The following is a 19,343-nucleotide window of genomic DNA, read 5'->3' as shown; positions in this document are numbered from 1 at the left end:
ATCGCCAGAATTAGAGCTCTTCAGATGTGCCCTTACAACCATTTGTGACAATAACGGGGTCTCTCAGTATTGCCATGGAAGGTTCTAATGGCTTTCAGAGCTGACAAAAGCCGTTGTAATTGGCTTCCTTTTCAGCTCTGCGGTTCTACCCATTTTGCATTTGTACACCATTTCCCCTGTTCTTTGTCCTCTTTTCATCTCACGTTCTTTTCAGACATCCCTATGCTGATCAAGCAATTTGTTTTACACTTAGGATTTGTAATGTCATGTAAGCTGAACAAGATTGGCACACTGCGTTGCTTTTGCCACTTACATGAAATGTGGTCTTATTTATGAAATATGCATTCAGTTCATGAATACTCTTTCTCATATACTTAGATGCAATTTGTAAGGGCTTTTTTTTTTTTTTGGCTACATTTTAAAGACATCACTTCTTACATTTCCCTGAACATCATTTTGGTTGAGTCAAATCACTCCAGCGGGGCAAGCCTGCAAAGTAACAAACAGCTACAAAAATCTACTACAAGATGCTAAATTCCAAATCAGTAGTATTATGTATGCAAAAGTTGAACTGAGATTGCAACAGGTGAAGCATAACAGACTTCTTTTTCTGTGACTACTATGATGCTAACGACTGTTATGTATAGTGCCAGTAATGAGAGGAGGCATTGCAAAGAACTGGAGCGCTTTCTGTGGAGAGAAAGCTACATGAGACAAATCTGATGTTACATGTTGGAAGGGTGGCCACATGTCCTTTTTACCAAGGGCAGTCCTCTGTTTAAAGGGCTATCCAGCCTAAGTCCAGTTTAAAAATAAAGAACCATGTGAAAAAAGAACCGGGCCTTGGACAGCAAAAAAAGTAAGGCACATAGGTCACCTGGCCCTGGTCTTTCACACTAGGGCGAAATGTATTATATTTTTATTTAAATTAATGTTCTGTTTAAATTAATTATTTCTAAATTTGCATCTATAGATATGAATTATCTTATGCACATTTTAATGCAAATCCATCTTCTCTTTTTGGTGTTGCATATGGCTCAAAAAGCAAACTTAACAATAACATTGTAAAACAGAATATAAACCCCATACATTTAAAACAGAATAAAACCAAAGTAAGGACCAAGATAAGAGCCAGCAGCAATGCGAAATATCTAAAAACACACTAACATGATTTTTTTAAAAAAATGCAAGGGTTAAAAACCTGGGCCAGATCTACACCAAGCAGGATATGATGGTTTGAAAATGGTTTGAAAACTGTACATGGTGTGCGTCCTGAGCCCCAGCAGTTGTCGTCACTGCTGTTATAAACTGTTTTAAAGCAGTAGTGAAGATCCTGCCCTGGTTAAAATAAAAAGGTCTTTACCTAGCACTAAAAGGATTATACTTCACACCCAGGGAGCCACCACAGAAAAGTAGTAGCGATCTGCCTTTTCCTCATTTGGTAGGGAACAGCTGGAGAAGGGCCTCTGAGGAGAATCTTAGGGTCCAGGCTAGTCTTGCTGCCCTATTTTAGACTAGCTGAAATTCTGTTTTCAAAGCCAGCTCTATTTATAATGCATTGCAGTAATCCAAATGAGAGATTACCAGGCAGTGATTCAGAATACTCACTACCTCACCTGGATTTGATGAAAAGAAGAAATAAAGCAGTCTCATCTGCATATTGATAACACTTGGGTTCATATCTCCAGATAACCTCCCCCACTGGTTTCATGTAGATGTTGAATAGCATGGGGAATAAAATAGAGCCCTTTGGCAGCCCATGGAACTAATCACCCAGCACCACCTTCTGGAACCAGCCATCTGAGTAGAAGCAGAACCACTGTAGTGCAGTACCTCCAACACCCAGCTCACATACCCTATCCAGGAGGATACCATGAAAGCCACTGAGAGGTCCAAAAGGATCTCACTCCTTTGTGCCTTTCTTGGCAAAGGTTATCCCACAGGGGGATCAAGGCAGTTTCTGTTCCAAAACCAGGGCCAGATCTACACCTTGTGTCAAATTACTATAATCCCATCATGGTAACTCTATATCCCTCTTGTGCATTTATAACTCATAGGACACACAATGATATTTGCAATAGTGATAATGTGGAATAAAAAGCAAGAAATAACATTATGAAAGTGGTATATGGGATGAGTAATGTGCCCCAACAGTTACCAGTGCACTTCAATACTATTATAAAGCAGGAGTGTAGATCTAGCCCTTGTCTGAAGCTCGGTTGAAATGGATCTAGATAATCCACTTCATTCAAGAGTGCCTGGAGCTGGCCAATAAACACCTACTCAAGCATCTTGCCCAAGAAGGAGATGTTAGCAACTGGCCTATAGCTGTTAAGATCTTCTAGGTCCAGGTTAGGTTTTTTCAAGAGTGGCCTAATTACCACATTCTTTAAAACAGCCAGAACCACTCCCTCTCTCAAGGAGCAGTTGCCAACCTCCTGGATCCTGCTCCAAGTAGAGAGCATTGCAGTAGTCCAAACAGGGCTTTAACTAAGGCATGTGTGACCACAGCCATATCAGACATTTCTAGGAATGTGCACAGTTGGTGTATTTGTTTCAGTTGCACAAATGTGGTTCTGGCCACCGCCGAGATGTGGGCATCCAGGTTCAGGGCCAAATCTAGGAGTACAACCAAAGTACAAGCCTCAAACAGGCACCTCAGAAGAATACCATGGTTGATGTATTGGAAGCCACTGAGAGGTCCAGCAGAAACCACAGGGTGACTCCCACCCCCTGTCCAGTTCGCAGCATAGATCCTACACCAGACAACCAAAGCAGTCTCTGTCCAACATGCAGACCTGGAGCCAGATTGAAATGGATCTAGTTAAAACTGCCTTGTCCAGAAATCTCTGGAGCTAAAAAAGCACCACACACTCCAGCACCTTCTGAATTATGTACAGAGAACGATGCCCAGGTAGTTTTTGGTTTCTTCCTTTCTTTTCTGTTATCAGCCCCATTCTCTGCATTACCAGTATGAACAGAATACAGAAGCAACATCAAAAGGCAACTGGATATGGCTGTATGTCCAAGAACACCAATGTGCTTTTGGATATTGTTTTCCCAATGCTCAGGTAATTTTGTGTGTCAGAACCATGATGCAATCATGTGTGTGATCACATTTACATTACTCTTTTTTGGGGGGTGGGTAGCATAAAATATTGGAGAGATTGCTGGAAATGAATGGAAGGAATTGCAGGCTGCAGCGTGGTGGGCGTGCTCCAGTAGAATTCATTTTAGAAATTCTTCTTGTTCAACAGGATTCAAGGAGGAATGGAACTCTGGTCAGAACAAGTCCATGGCAAAAGAAAGGATAGAAAGGTGAGGGGAACCTCTCCTCCCTAAGCAAACTCATCTGGGTCCCTATATGGTGTCATGGGAATACCAGAGGGTGGTGTAGCTCTCTCCAGCTCAAGCCATGCAGTAGGCTGAATAGTGAATCAGTGCGAAAAGATATGTGATGCTAAATACATGATAGTTTTTTAAACACTAAATAGGATGGAGAATGTGGAGAGGGAGACATTTTTCTCCATCTCCCATAATACTAGAACCCAGGGTCATCCCATGAAGCTGATTGGTGGGAGATCCAGGACAAATAAAAGGAAGTACTTCTTCACACAGTGCAGAGTTAAGCTATGGAATTCACTACTACAAGATGTAGTGATGGCCACCAATTTGGATGGTTTTAAAAGGGGGTTGGAGAAATTCTTGGAGGAGGAGGGTATCAATGGCTACTAGTCCTGACAGCTAAGTGCAACCTCCAGTATCAGAGGCAGTAAGCCTTTATACTGAAGTATCAGAGGCAGTAAGCCTATATGTTGCTGGGGAACATGGGTGGGAGAGTGTCCTGCTTGTTGGTCCCTGGTTAACAGCTGCTTGGGATAAACCAGAACAGCGGCCCACACCTCCCATGGTGTCGGGATCATCCCGAGACCGAGGGGAAAATGGGATTAAAGTGTAGGGCCATATCCTGGGGAAAGGGAGGGATCATCCCTCCCTTTTCGTGGGATCCCCTGTGCATCATGTGGATGCACAGGGATGATCCCTGGGATATCACCCCATCTAGACATGCCCAGGGTCTCCCATTCTAAAGAGTTCATCAGCTCCCACTGCCTACATCCACCTGTAGTCATAATCTTGTCTTTTTGATGTCATAATAATTCCCATAACAATCTATTGTGAGGATTATTATTACTTTAACAGAGCAAAGCAGTGAAGAATTCTGCAATTTTATTTTTGAAAGCATATTATTTTAATGCAAATATGTTTCATAAGAAGAGGAGAAACGTAAACTATATAGACTACACACACACACACACACACACACACACACCACACACTGTGCCCCTAAATAGAATATTTTTCAAGGGCTCCGTGCCTCACATTTTTATAATTTTAAAAGTAACCAGAATCAGACAGTCCTGAAACTAGATTCATTTTCTAACTATCCCTGCCCAAAGCTACAGTAGAGGCAGACTAAGGGTTGATCAGCATCTGCCGGTAGACCTTTGGGTAATTTACAATAGATTGTGAAGGATTTCTAAATGGAAAATGTTTGAGAATAGCAACAGCAAATATCTGGCTTACCCCCCAACTTCCTTTTTTCTAAATTAGACTGTAGTGTGTAGGTGAGGAAAGGTTGGGGAGTGGATTTGTGTGAAAGAACTGTGAACTCAATTCTGAAAAGAAATTCCTATGCTGATCAGGTGCTCAAAGGCACCCACCTTTCAGCACATGATTCTGCCCCCTCCCCCATTGCCACTGTTTTTACACATGGCTCTGGTTGGCGGACCTCAGCAATTTAATAATAAACTGCAACTCATAAAACTTAGAATCTGTCCATCTCTGAGCTACAGTGTAGAAAAGATGCAAGTGATATTTCTGTGGCCACACAAGAGGTCTGTGGCATGAAATAAGGGCACCCCAAGTCCAAACTAGTTCACCAAACTATTTGGACCACAGCCATGCTATTTTCTAGATTAAAAAAAAATGGTTTCCCCCAGCTACCTAAAATGTATTGGAGAAGCAATTTCATGGCCCACTTAGATGAGAATTTTTAATAGCATCCTGAGTTTATTATGAAAGAATATTGTTTCTATAAGACATTTGACCCCCCCCTCCTTTTTTTAACGCAACTGTTTCTATTGTGCAAGATTTTATGGGAGTGCTTTTATGAGTTTCAGCTTTATTCAAGCATTACAACTAGGAACGGGGATTAGCATCAAAAAGTCTTCAGACGGTATTGTTGGTCCTGTCAAAACACTCTCACACAATTGCGAGCATATTGTATGGTCCTACACCATCATTTCTATTTTAAATGACTGTGAAGAGATAAAAGTCCTAAAGCTCAGGTTTTAACTACTTAAGAGAACAGAATAGCAGACTTTTGTGGGATATTGTCATTGTGCACAGTATATGTCATCTTTTGTGCGGTAACCTCTGCAGAGACCAGGAGATCAGCAGGATTAACAGTATTTTTTTCTTATGGCTAACACAGCTATTTTTGCTTTTTTTCCCCTTTTATTTTACAATGTTTATGTTATCAGTCTTCAGTGTTTTCTTTCAATGCCACTAGATTGCTTTCAGTCATGGTAGATTTAGCTGTAGCGCCTAGTACTATGTGGTGTATGGTATCCATTTTTTTCATTTCATAAGGAGCAGTCATTCTAGATATAGTCCAGGATTTGGGAGTGAAACCGAACCAATTCATTATTGCATCCACCAAAATTTTGTGCATCCTGTAGATGCAGGCTGTAAGATGAAATAGTCTATAAACCCTTCCATTTTGATTTTAAAATATACACTATGGTCCTAGTTAAGTTGCAAGTGCTTTTCTTAATATTAATACATTACTTTCATGATAATAAATTTGTCAGTGGAATAATGTTATCCAGATCTCAATCAGTCTGTTTGATGTTTGTAATAAGAATAAAAAAATCTACTTATTTATTCAACCCAATTCTCTGTATTTCACAGCTTACTGGATTGTGGTTATTCATCATGTCACTTTTCTTTACGAATTTCCTTTCCTACTATATAAATAGTGTTGCACTCTGACATTAATTAGATTAGCAATAATCATAAAAAATGTATACTTTCACTTTCATTGAAACTGGGTATTTACAATACAGTTAGCACTGTAGCCTCTTGCACTGACTGTCATATTACAGACTTTCCATTTTTGTTCCTTCTGTCCTTTATTGTTTCCTTTCAGTGAAAAAGAAAACTAATTATGGGTTGGGAGTGAGGGGGGATGGAATCCATATAGAGCTCTGACTATTGGGTGGTATAGAAATGTAATAAATAAATAAAATAGTCAGAGCCCAACCCAGATTATTTGGGGGGGAAATAAAGGGCATTTATAAGTATGATGCAAAATTAATTATTAGTAAATGGACTGTCATATATGCAAAGCAAAATGAACAGGTTACATTGGCAAGGGTACTCCTATATCTTGTCATAAAATTAACAAGCCATTTTCTTGGAACTACTGTGACATTCTAAGATACACAAAACCATTTAACATCTGTAAATTCTTCAGAAGTGTAACCCGAATCCAAGGCAAAATGCTCTGTGTGTGTGTGTGTGTGTGTGTGTGTGTGTGTGTGTGTGTGTGTGATATATATATCCACATGCCTTTTTGATCCAGAGCACTTGGACACATTTAGCCCGACCCAGTAGTGAAGGCGAAGAGAAAAGAGGGCTGGCAAGTTGTATGTGGAATAACATAATTGGATTCCATGTTTAGCATTGGAATGAATCTTATATATCATTTCTCTCTAGCTAAGCTTATGTAGGGGATGAAAGGACATCTGAGAATAGGGACTATTTATACTGTTTTCGTTAATAACTAAATTGACTCATGGGATATTTATTACCCAGATTCTTAGAAGAGAAAGTATAAAATAAAGTGAATTTAATCTAAAGAACAGAACTGGCCCAAAAAAAAAAAAAAAGCCAAAATGAAATGACTCAATAGAGAATAGATGGCTCCGTTTTGGAAAATGTATATACGGACAAGCCATCTATCTGTATTCTGTTACATTAATGTGTTACATTTATATAAAATAGATACATTGGTGGAGACAATAATTTGTAGCCAGCAATATATACAAGGAATCTTGTTCTCCTCTCAACACAAATTGGGTAATCTGCAAATTGCAAAACAAAACTTAAATGTCTTCATAGAAACCATATAACTATTCTTTTTTAAAATGTGTCCTCTTTAGAGAATTTAAAACAGTTCATGATGAGTACCAGGATTTTATAGCTTCTTAGTTATTCCTTGATTGAATGATATCTTGATTGGATAATTTAAGTAAAACTGGGTAATCAGCAGACCAAAATAATAATGAACAATTCATTACCAATTTGGTTTGCTGATAGCAAAGTTCAAGGAGATTGCAAACAAGTCAGGAAGAAAATGTACGCACTATAGTTTAAGGCCCTTTCTACACCTAAGGATTATCTTAAGAAAATGGAGGGATCATCTCTGCCTGCTCCAGGGATCCTCTGTGTGTCATTTGGATGCCCAGGGAGATGATCCCCGGACAATCCCAGGATAAATGGCTGGAGTAGAAACATCCTAAGAGAGATATGCCCAAAACCAGGTGTAGGTGGTTAGATCTACATTGATAACTTTAACTAACCAGTGATGACTCCTTGCCACTGATAGGGCTCAAGCAACTATTTCTTGGAACCAGTAGAAACTTGTAACATTGATCCTGACCTACACATAGACCATGATACCCTTTCATACATTTACTCTTATAAGCAATAAAAGAAAAGTTTCTATTTTTATTCTGAAATTGCATTTTCTGTATTTTCAAATACACTAAAGCCTACACAGCAATTTTCTGCCATGCCGTCTTTGCCTTTTACTATTTCTGTTTAATATATCATCAAGCCTAAAAAGGAAGAATCCTAGAGAACATGCTGGCTATGTTGTCATTCTTTAGTTAATCCCAAAAAAGGTGTTATCCATTGACGTTTTGATTTATTTATTTATTATTCTAATGGACCAAGGTGGCTGCGAACAATTTATAAACATACAATTTCTACATTAAAATCCTTTTCATTTTGTTTTTGTCCACCTACCTTCCTAGTTAGTGTATTGCATAAGCCTTGCAGCAATTTTGAAAAATTGGAGGACTGAGGGCCAAAACAGACCTTATTTTAACTCTGTATTATTGTTTTTATTTTTACTCTAGAGTAAGTGCAGGGGAGCTGATTCAGATTGGGCCCCTAGCCTGGTGGTTGGGGGGGGGCGCTTTTAATACCCTAAAGTATAAATGACAAGGAGGAGAGATGTAGCTGCTAGATACAGATCTAAAGATACAGATTTAAAGTTTGGGGCCAGATTGGTGTCCTTTAGCTTCTTTTAGGGCACAATCCTATGTATGTTTAGACAGAGAAAGGTCCTATAACTTCCAGCATTGGGGTTCTAGGACTTTGCTCTGCCTTTACAGCCATAGGATTGCACCCTAAGTTCCCTTTGTTTAACCACCTAACATTCCTGGCTACCTAATTTGTATTTATAGCCTGTTATATGGCAGTTTGTGCACGTGTGAATTATTAGATATATACTTACATACATTTTGGGCCTATAAATACAAGCATCAGCACTAGGTCCCACAATCCCTGCGATTAATATCCCTGATTATTATAGTGCTTTGTTCCTCGCAACAACTGATTTTCCTCCTATCTATGCACAAGACCACAGTGGACCAAACTTCATAATATGTGAATCTTAAAAGCATGCTTAAACAAGCAACTTTATTCTGGAGAAAAAGGTAGCCATTGTGCTCTGATCTGGCTCAAGTCCACACACAAATGGTTTATAACAGTAGTATCAACTGCTGGGGCCTGGGACACACTCCATACACAGTTTTCAAGCCATTTTCAGACTGTCATAACCTGTCTCGTGTAGATCTGGCCCAATTTCCTGCAGGAAGTTATCCCTTCCTGGCTTCTGTTTAGTGCAGCAAAGAGCACCATTGAGGGCAAATAGATTTTTTTCTGCATGTACCTGGCAGGTGGTCCTGATCAAAATGAAGTGCAACAGAAGAAAGAAATAAAAATCAGAAAGAGAAAAGATTGCCTATTATATTACATAGCTAAATTCTATTCTAGGACTCCTTTCCACCTTAGCTGTTGCATTGCCCTACCCCCTTTCTTAATACTTTGCTTGTGTAGCATTATTTTATCAATTAGAAATATGTTAGTTACATTTCTATTGGTTTTTAGTATGTTCGGGCTGGATATTTTATTGTTTGTTTTTAACATTGACTTCTTAATGTTTTATTGTCCTGAAGTTCATCGTTTAAATTCGTTTTGTGGAAGCCGCCTTGAAAACTTTTTACCCCGAAAAGTGCCATATAAAACATTGACATAAATAAAAAAATAAAAACTGCAAAAACAGATGAATTGGTAAGAATACATTTACCAAGCAATGCAGTATGTTTACAACTTTAGGTATGCATGCTTTCAGCACATCTTGCTGTGAAATGCATTAGGACTGCATAAGCTGACAAACAAAAATATGGCAAATATAATTTGGCGAGGAACATTTTTTCAATCAGCTTTAATGAGGAAGAGAAACCCCAAAGCATCACAGCCTTGAATAATTACAGAAGAAGTTATCTTAAATAAATGTATGCTAACTAAATATAAATTTTAAACCCCTGGAAATCAATTTTTTTATACATTTATTAGTGTATTTTCCCTTAAGGCAGTCTTCAGCATCAAAGGGATTTTTAGTTGTTGTCATTGCTGTCAGCAAAGTATTTTTTTAAATAAAAAAAATACTTTATTGCTCTTTACAAAAAAGGAAACAATAATCAACACTAGCAGCAATTCTTCAATAACAAACTGATGCTTGTAAAAATTAGATAGCAATCTTTGATTTAGAATCAGAGAAATGTATGAAAGATGATTCCCACCAGTCTTTTAGATTATTTTATCCAAATATATATACACACACCATTCTCCTTATTACATGTTGGGACTTTGTTGGGTATTTATTTATTTAGAGTATATATGTTTTTCCCTGCCCCACTCCCTATAGAGTAGAAATTCAGTGTAAGTACATCTCGTGTATAAAGAACTACATTTTATTTAAGATGGAAAATGAGACAATATTTCCACTAAACCAAAGCACAACAGAATTTGATGAACAAAATCCCTAAAGGACTCAGATTATTCTGAGAGAGCTTCGGCTATTGGGCGGTATAGAAATGCAATAAATAAATAAAATTCTAAAGTGTGAATGGAAGTATGGGACCTGACACGCATACTGTGTTTTTATACACGTGTGTGCGTACGTGTATTAGGGGTATGCAACCCTTACACGTTTTCAAAAGTGCAAGTTAATTGTAGTTGCACAATTAACTACACATCTACTTTGCTAATGACTTGGTAGAAGGCAGTTTCCTGTATTGTACCTCTTTTGAGATAGGGTGATGCTGAAACTTATTGGAAACATCCTAGCCTTTGAAAAGTATAGTGCAATGTATTGAGAAAGTAGATTAAACACAAACATATTGAAATGCTCTGTCTAGCTCAGCAGTGCAAAGAGATTTTGACATATTGCAAAGGACTGAACAGAGGGCAACAGCAGACAAGTGTTTTATCGCACGCTGGACACACTTATTTTATCGCACTACTGGACATGCTTATTTTATCGTACACTTATTGCAGGTCATATTCACAACAACATCTGCATCCCATGTGCCTCCCGCCCCTTGTAGCCTTCTTTGCCTGACAAAAAAAGAACCCAGTAAATCTGAATTATTTTTGAGACAGAACTGTGTGCGAGAGAAGCAGTGCGATCAAAACGGCCCACTGAATGGGCCATATGCAGGTTGTTTACTTCCTCTTTCGAAAGAAGAAGTAATGAAGGACAAAAGCACAGGAGAAGTGATGGTAATGAAACTTGATTTCCCTCCGTGTGATGACACTCAGAGTTAAGGATGTCTAGAAAACATCTTAATTTCAGGTCAAGTCTATTTAGCTTTCTCAAGGTAACAAAAAAGGGACCATTGATTGCCACCTCTATATATCTTGATGGAAATGTATTTGCGAAGAGGATTTTTTTTTTTTAATATTGTGCTGTCCTAAAACTAAGTTTAGTTTAGTTTTATAGACAAACTAAAACTTTGTCTATAAAACTAAGGAAAAACTTCAAGGTATAAATACTGTTCACGTCGCTAACAACAAATGCAATGAAACAGGGGTTTAAATTCTTGTCTGTTACAGGAAGATATTAACAGTGGATAGATTTTCAATATATGTCAATGACAATTTACAGATGTGATGCTAGGAAGAAGAACTGTTAGGGGTTTATAGGGTTACATTTATTATTATGGTCTGGAGCAAGACTCTATCCTTAGACTTCCTTTTCCAGTTCCTTTCAGTTTCTATCCATCCTTACTCTATAAATAAACACATTATTTAGTTGCCCTGCAAGTAAAGCAAACGGGATGTTTATATATAAAGAGGTGTTCCTATACAAAAAGGATTAGGTTGCTCACTTTATATATTTGATCAGACTGGTCCTTGCTCTAGGTAGCCAGATATCCTCTAGATTTTAAAATTATAACAGGAAGAAAAAATGGATATAACATACTGTCATAAAAAGCAAGTCCATTTCTGGTTAGGATTCGTCACACTCTGGCATCAGACTCCTGTGAGAGCCTACTGCTATCCATGCAACATTGAAAATTAGTTGGCATCAACATTAAAGATGGCAAGAGAATTTGGGTGAACTTGTCTTGATATTGAATGCAGGGAGCTTGGAGAGAATGTGTCCAAATGGGAAAAGAGTCTGACACTGACTTGCATTTGGACAAAAAAGTGGCATCCATTGCTCAGAGCACATGTCACAAACTTTGGCTAATACAGAGGCTGCAAGCTCTACTGAGAAAACATGGGATTGCTACAGTTATCCATGCCTTCATAATGTTCAGAATATTTGTAGGGCTTTCCTAACAAAAAACAGCAGCCAATGTTGTAACACATCCATTAGCTCCCAGTTTGTTTCTGGAAGTAATGCAAAACGTTGGTTTTATTCAGCCCTAAGGGGTATCTATAGGACAGCCTGTCCTGCCCCAGTATGAATTCTGCCCATTTCTGGGTTCTCCCAAGTTCTGAGATTAGGTGTGAAGTTACCCAAGACATGGGCCTTTGCTAGATGAAGGTTTAGCCCGGGCTGATACCCGGGCTCACCCCTGTGCATCCAGATGACACACAGGGGATCCTGGGGTCAGCCAGGGGGTCAACCCTCCCTTGGCCCGAGATAACTGGCACCACTTTTGGCTCGATATTTCCACAGTCCCGGGCTGAGCCTGGGGCCGCAGAAGGTCTAGCCCATTCTACAGCTTTTCCCGGCTACGCGACTTACTCATGAGTAGCTGGGAGAAGCCACTGTGCCCATTGGGCTGGGGGGGGGGAATCACAGGGGGGAGATTGGGGCCAGGGGGAAATCATAGAGGGGGGGAGATTGGGGCCATGGGGGAAATCGCGGGGGGAGAGATCCGGGCCAGGGGGGAAGAGCGGAGCCAGGGTGGGGAGATTGCAGCCGGGGGGGGAGGGAGATTGGGGGCAGGGGAAACCTTTTTTAAAACAACAACTTACCTGAGTGCTCCTGCCCCTTTCAAACATAAAAAATGGCCGACGCAATGGGGCTTCCTTTACCCCATCGCATCTGACGTCTAGCTAGGAGCGACAGCCCATGCTAGCTGCAGCACGGGCTGGCCCTTCCACACGCCCGGATTAACAGGTACGTCTAGCAAAGCCCATGGCCTTTCCTGTGATGGCACCCTAACTCTAGAATACCATTTCCAAGGCAATTCCCTGGATACCTAGATTTTTAGGCACCAGATAAAAACTATTTTTCCGCTGAACCCTCTGGAAGGATATAACATGGGCTTTTTATTATATCTGCTGTTTTACTGGGTTGATGTCACATTGTTTCTTAATTGTTTCTATCCTTTTGATTTTTAATTGTCCTGTGTAAACTTAATGTTTATACACTGCTTTAAAGACTGATCAGCAGAAAGGCTAGATATAATTTTAAAAAATATACAAACAGATGAAACAATAAATGAAATATATTAAAATTCTAAATCAAACTAAGCCCAGCTTCCCAATGGCATTATGCTCAACACCAAGCCAGAGCTTAATCACAAGTATTTTTAGCCATACTTTTGCTCCCAGGCTCTGCTGCAACTGATGTAAACTGGCTGCATGCAACCCATGTGGGAGAGCAGTTTGAGAGAATGACCTGGTTCACACAACACAACAACCCACCATGGCTAAATTTAACTGGGACGGGCTGTTGCATCATGCTGGCTTGCCATGGTTTCTTGTGTCATGCGAATCCAGGCAGTAGGACTTGTTTGAGGGTTAGACATGGTTTGTTTTATAGTTATTTGAGGGTTTTCTAACTTTGAAAAATCTCCTGCTGCCTGGGTTCGCACAACATGCACACCATGGCAAAGCTAGATGCCATGCAAAAATTATACCCACAGACGTTTGAGCCAACAGCTCCAACGTATGAACTGATACATGTCTCAGTGCATGTATCTGTCCATACTTTTAAGATAAAGGTAGTGACCCATGTGAAGATATCTTTGGCCTGAATGCCTTAAATTAGAAGTTGGAGTCATCAAGGAAAGTCTGTTTGAACTACTACTCTGCCACAGCTCCACCACTGCCATGGGCAGCTGTGGACAATAAAGAAGGTAGGACCAGCCCTATAATGATGCAGCCTGATGCAGGCCCATCAGGTGATGGAATGGGAAGAGCAGTGAATTGCGGCACTCTCCCCCTCCAAAGGGCTTGGCAGTTCTTGGTTCCCACCCACCTACCACTCGTTGCCCAGACACCCACTCACCCTCCCACCTGACCAAGCAAAAGACAGTGGCCAGTTGGGTTGGCTGGCTGGCAGAAGGGGGCAGGCAATGGGTTGGGCAGGAAGGAGCAACCAAGCAGCCCTGCAGCTGACCCACCTCCTTCCCACCCAACATGTTTTGCCAACCAGCCAACTCAGCTGGTCGTTCTCTCTCACACCTGCCCAGCCAACCCTCCTGCCTTGTGCTCAAGCCACAGTGCTAATGGGAGAGGTCAACCGAACTATTGCGAGAGTTCAAGACCTCTCACAATAACGGATTGCATTAAATATCTAGACACTTGACACATTTTCGTCTGCTGCCCCTTACGCCTGGAACACTCTTCCAGAACATTTGAGAACTACAAGTTCAACCTCAGCTTTTAAAGCTCAACTAAAAACTTTTCTTTTTCCTAAAGCTTTTAAAACTTGATGCTGTGCAGACTTCTACTGTTACTTTCTACTGTTAGTTTTTCCCTACCCTGTGCCTGCTTACCCTACCCTGTACCTGTTTGCATTCTCTTCCCCTCCTTATTGTTTTACTATGATTTTATTAGATTGTAAGCCTATGAGGCAGGGTCTTGCTATTTACTGTTTTACTCTGTACAGCACCATGTACATTGATGGTGCTATATAAATAAATAAATAAATAAATAATAATAATAATAATAATAATAATAATAATAGTTACATTTCTGAATATCTCACAGGCTACAAGCAAGAATCAGTGTTAAGATTTTATGCACCTGGGTTAGTATCCAATTGTGCTCAAGTGCTAGCACTAGTGCAAAACTGCACTAGTGTAAACCAATGCTTATTACATTGCACATGCATTGGTTTATGCTATTGGATACTACCCCTGGGCATCTTCCTTATTTTTTCTTATTTTTATTTTTATTTTATTTTTTGCTTTATGCCTATTACACACAATTTGTTTCAGTGGTATTGCATCAGCATTAAATTGAGTGATTGATTATTTCCCTGTTTAGCTTGCAATGACAAACACATTATTGTATTGATTGATTGATTGATTGGAGTTGTACCCTGCCTTTCTACCAGGAAAAACAGCACTCAAAGCCATTTACATGTGCATTTACATGTCACACAAGAAAGAGAGAGAGAGAGAGAGAGAGAGAGAGAGAGAGAGAACCTAAAGGCATTTTCTTTTAGTAGCCATCAGACAGACGGCCAGTAATACAACAGCCAAGGAACCTGGCAGCATTAAGTGGCCATTATCTGGAAAAAACATCACATCACGGGTGTCCAAAATTATTGCAGCTGCCATGTGACAGACTCTACAGTCTATGTAGTCAATTATCTAGGTGTAATATCTCATACAGTTGGTTCTCTTACAGCCTAGATGACGCTTGACAATGACTTAAGTGGAAGTTTGTGTGTGTTTTAAAAAAGCGAACACTATAGATTTTCCCCATACACTGGTAAATCTTGCTTGATCTACATGCCAAAGGGCAGTCTTCTCTCAAATGGAGATGTATTGCCATCTATAAGCCTCCATTATTTTCCATGGTGCGAAAACCCAGAAACAAAGCAGCTGAATGGCGTCTTAAGTGCTGTGCAAAACAAATCCTTCCTTCTTCCCCCTCCTTCCATTCTACCTTTTATATCCTGCCTATCTCTACTAGGACACTCTAACAGAGCATTAGATTTCAAATGAATGATTGCAAGATCCAAGCAACAACAACAGATTAGCAATGTAGATATTTAAAGCAGCTGAAATAACTCACTTGGTACAAAAGCTCACTTGTGCGTTGGTGTGAGTGTGTGTATTTTAAGAGGAATGCTTATTTACATTTAGTTTCACTTTAAATAAAGATCACTCAATAGGAAAATTGGTTCCATGTTCCAGACTTCTACTACTTGAATCTGAGACATGGGATCTTTGTGTCCCTTCATGTCAGTGTTACCTTACCTAATAGTACTATTTTGAACTGTCACTACATTTCATTACAATCCATGTGGATAATAGTGATGAAATTGAGCTACCTTCATGTCATGACTGAGCAGGGGTTGGACTTGATGGCCTTATAGGTCCCTTCCAACTCTACTATTCTATGATTCTACAATAGGAATTAGCAAGAGGAGGTTCTCTGGGCCACACACACCTGAGGCAGGGCTGGCCCAATAGGTTTTACTGCCTGAGTGAAGGTAAGATTGCACCCACCGACCCATCCCACCCACCCCTTCCTCCCACATATAGAAGCTACCCTGTCTGAGAGTTGGAAACTACTTTAATACTAGCTATGGGACAGTGTCCTCCCCAACACTTGAGAGAAGCAGGCCAGCTCAGGTGGCATAAGGGCAGGCCACGTGGCACACACCTTGCCGCTGATCCTGACTCTCCAGAACCTGCTGCCTGAGCAAGCTAGTTCACTCTACTTATGGTGGGGCTGGCCCTGAACTCATGAGTATAAACCTCAAGGTGGCAACCCAAAGGCGAGAGCTATGAGGAGAGAGTTCTGACTGACAATGGGACTTTAGGAAGGGAGGGATAGAATACTGACCCACAAGACTCCATTCTCCCATATGAACTTACTTGCTGATCACTTTTCACTAAATTTATATCTGAATAAAGTTTGTGTCAATCTTCATTAAAAAAAGAAAAAGAAGGGTGTTGCCACTAGGCCCAAGCTGGTAAACCACCAATGTTAAAAAAAATCCAACCATTTGTAAGAAAATGTTCTGTTTTCTTCCATAAATGCTACATTTGGTTCACCATGACTCTGATCAAAATAGATGGCTGCATCAGCTTTATGCATGCTATTAGCAAATGCACTATTGAACATGAATATGAAGAGTTTCAGTGCCCCATTAATTTTACAGTCTTTAGAAAGCAACAGATTCTGTCTCCAATAATACTTAACGCAAATCCTCTTATATGAAACATATTTTGCTTTCATATTTAATTAATAACCACAGTGACTTGGGGCACAGTGTCTTGGATTGGTGAATAAAAAGTGCAAAGAATATTATCTGAGAGCCTTTTCTTTATAGAAAGGACAGTAATAAGCTTGGGGAAGGAAAATGGAATGATCCACAATGGAAAAGGCTGGTGTGAGATTCCATTGTAAAACTGAACATTCGATCTTGAAAAGCCTGCATTAAAAAAAATAAAGTTTCCCTTTTTCATTGTGTGGGATATAATGTTATTTGTATATATTAATGGCCCAGACATATTAAAATTATTCATGAACTATTCATCTTTTTCAGATAACCATTTCTTTATTTATAGGAACCGATTTCATTCTTTGTAGCCCCTTGCTTAAGCAAAGCTCTCATGGGCTTCCAAGAGTGTATCAATTGCTTAAGGCGTTCAGGAATAATATTGCGTAGTCTTATCAAGCACAGAATTTATTTCAAAGGTTTAATTTGCTGTGAGGCATAGTGTGCAATCTTTAAATCTTGGTCATGTCTTTAACTCATTGGCACTTCGTAGTTGGGTTCCCTGCATTTTGCTCTGTTTGTTACATCCCGACATATGATTCCCGAACTAAACTTGCTGGGAGAGGTGGGGAACAGGATGTGGGGTACCTGTTTTGAGGGGTAACCCCATCTATCTCCATCTATCTCGATCTCTTCTCGATCATCCCAGAGTGCAGGATACGGAATAATGAGCTCAAGTTACAGGAAGTCAGATTCCGGCTGGACATCAGGAAAAACTTCCTGACTGTTAGAGCAGTATGACAATGGAACCAGTTACCTAGGGAGGTTGTGGGCTCTCCCACACTACAGGCCTTCAAGAGGCAGCTGGAAAGCCATCTGTCAGGGATGCTTTAAGGTGGATTCCTGCATTGAACGGGGGTTGGACTTGATGGCCTTATAGGCCCCTTCCAGCTCTACTATTCGATGATTCTAGTTCTGCCCTGTAAGGCACATTTCAAAATTAAAAGTATTACATAAACGCTAGTACAGTAAGTAAGTGTGTTGCACCCCGTCAACATAGATCTGAGTAGAGCAACAGCCTCTTCACACACTACTGCTTTTTAGGTATACACATAAGTTTTTCCTTTAATCATTCATATAAAAAGTGTGTGCATGGCAAACAACATCTGAAATCATGTTATATCTTGGCAGACTTGTCAGATCAGCTTTCCTATGGAGTATACATTTTGCGGCAGGCCCAGGTTTGGTGCTACATAATGTGCTAAGAGGCACATTTTCAAATAATAGATGCAAGATGGAATTTATGAAATAACAGGAAACACAATGCAATGTGCTCTCTAAAAAGTCTTCAACAGGTAAAAGCTGAATTTAAAGGGGGGAAATCATCTTATTTAAAAATGTGTGTTTGTTCTGCAAAGGAAGCCTTGTCATGGTGTGCATAAATAAATGCCAAACCACAATCTTAGCAACAGAGTTGAGGTTTAAACTTGACCAGCTACAGTTTCGATACATCTCATTTCTCCTCACTTTCACCCCTTCAGCCTCTCTGTCTAAGCTAGAGTTGCTGAGCTTATGTGACTAAGGCTATTTTTAGAGGTGTGTGATGATGATCGAGCTTAACTAACCAGTACAAATTCCAGCTGCTGTAGAAGGACAGCTTCTAGCCTTAAAAAACCAAAAACAAAACACTCAGCCTACAACAGATCTGTAATTTTCTCCAAAACCATTGACCATGCTCATCAGCTGAGTCTATTATGTCAAGGCAGAAATCTCCCCCCCCAAAAAAAACAATTATAACATCAGAATTGTTACAGTACCTTCTGCTGTAATCTCAGTCATAATGGTGACAGTAAGAATCACTCCGGTGAAAAGGTCACGTTATATATGGGCAGCTGAGAGGCTATGACAGGGTCAGTGCTGCCTGCTCTCTGGCAGGAGGTGGTGAATTAAAAGATGGGAAGTTCTGCACAGTTCTTACTTTCTTTGGGGTCTTTTCTTCTTCTTCGGAGCGATCTTCTCTGTCAAACCCTGTCCTTCCTTCCCCACCTCCCAAGAAACTAACCCCTTTTCCAAGGCAAGGCTCACAGCTCCGACTAAAGTATCAGCTTCTAACAAAAATAGCCATGGCTCTCAGCAGATCTCTAGCACGGCATTTTTTGGCATCCTAGGCACCACACTCAGGGGTTGACTTATTTATTTATTTCTCAGAGTCCGGTTCCAAATCAGACAGCAAAATGTGGGGGAGAAGCAGCAATCACCCAGAGGAGCTGGGGGGAAAGGACGGTCAAAAGAAGCCCCCTACAGCTTCTTTAATATGATTACAGTTCTTTTGAGGTCTAGGTCAGAAATATGAAATATAGACTTGACGGTAATCTTATCCAACCAAGCTCCAGTGTATTCTTAGCACACTCTTAGCACATTCTTTCCGGGCCTTATTTGGGTTGGGGAGGGCACAGCGAAGTCAGCTACAATGACTAGAAAATAAAATAAACTTAGGTAAATTTCACCCCACCCCACCCCCCATACACACACACCCCACTGGTTTCCCACTGAGATA

At 40.1% G+C, this 19,343-nt stretch overlaps 1 protein-coding gene across 1 annotated transcript in view; it reads right to left on the bottom strand.

Annotated features, from left to right (window-relative positions):
- The window catches only part of TRDN (triadin), a 239,051-nt gene extending 220,069 nt beyond the window's left edge, over positions 1-18,982 (bottom strand). The window contains exon 1 of the mRNA XM_063125451.1: positions 18,604-18,982. Coding sequence (XP_062981521.1) covers positions 18,604-18,625 — 22 coding nt within the window. The 5' untranslated portion in view covers positions 18,626-18,982. The remainder of the gene's footprint in view (positions 1-18,603) is intronic.
- Between the last annotated feature and the right edge of the window lie 361 nt (positions 18,983-19,343).

Source organism: Elgaria multicarinata, chromosome 4, assembly GCF_023053635.1.
Source record: "Elgaria multicarinata webbii isolate HBS135686 ecotype San Diego chromosome 4, rElgMul1.1.pri, whole genome shotgun sequence".
Classification (NCBI taxonomy): domain Eukaryota; kingdom Metazoa; phylum Chordata; class Lepidosauria; order Squamata; family Anguidae; genus Elgaria; species Elgaria multicarinata.
This window is presented reverse-complemented; position numbering and strand designations above follow the sequence as displayed.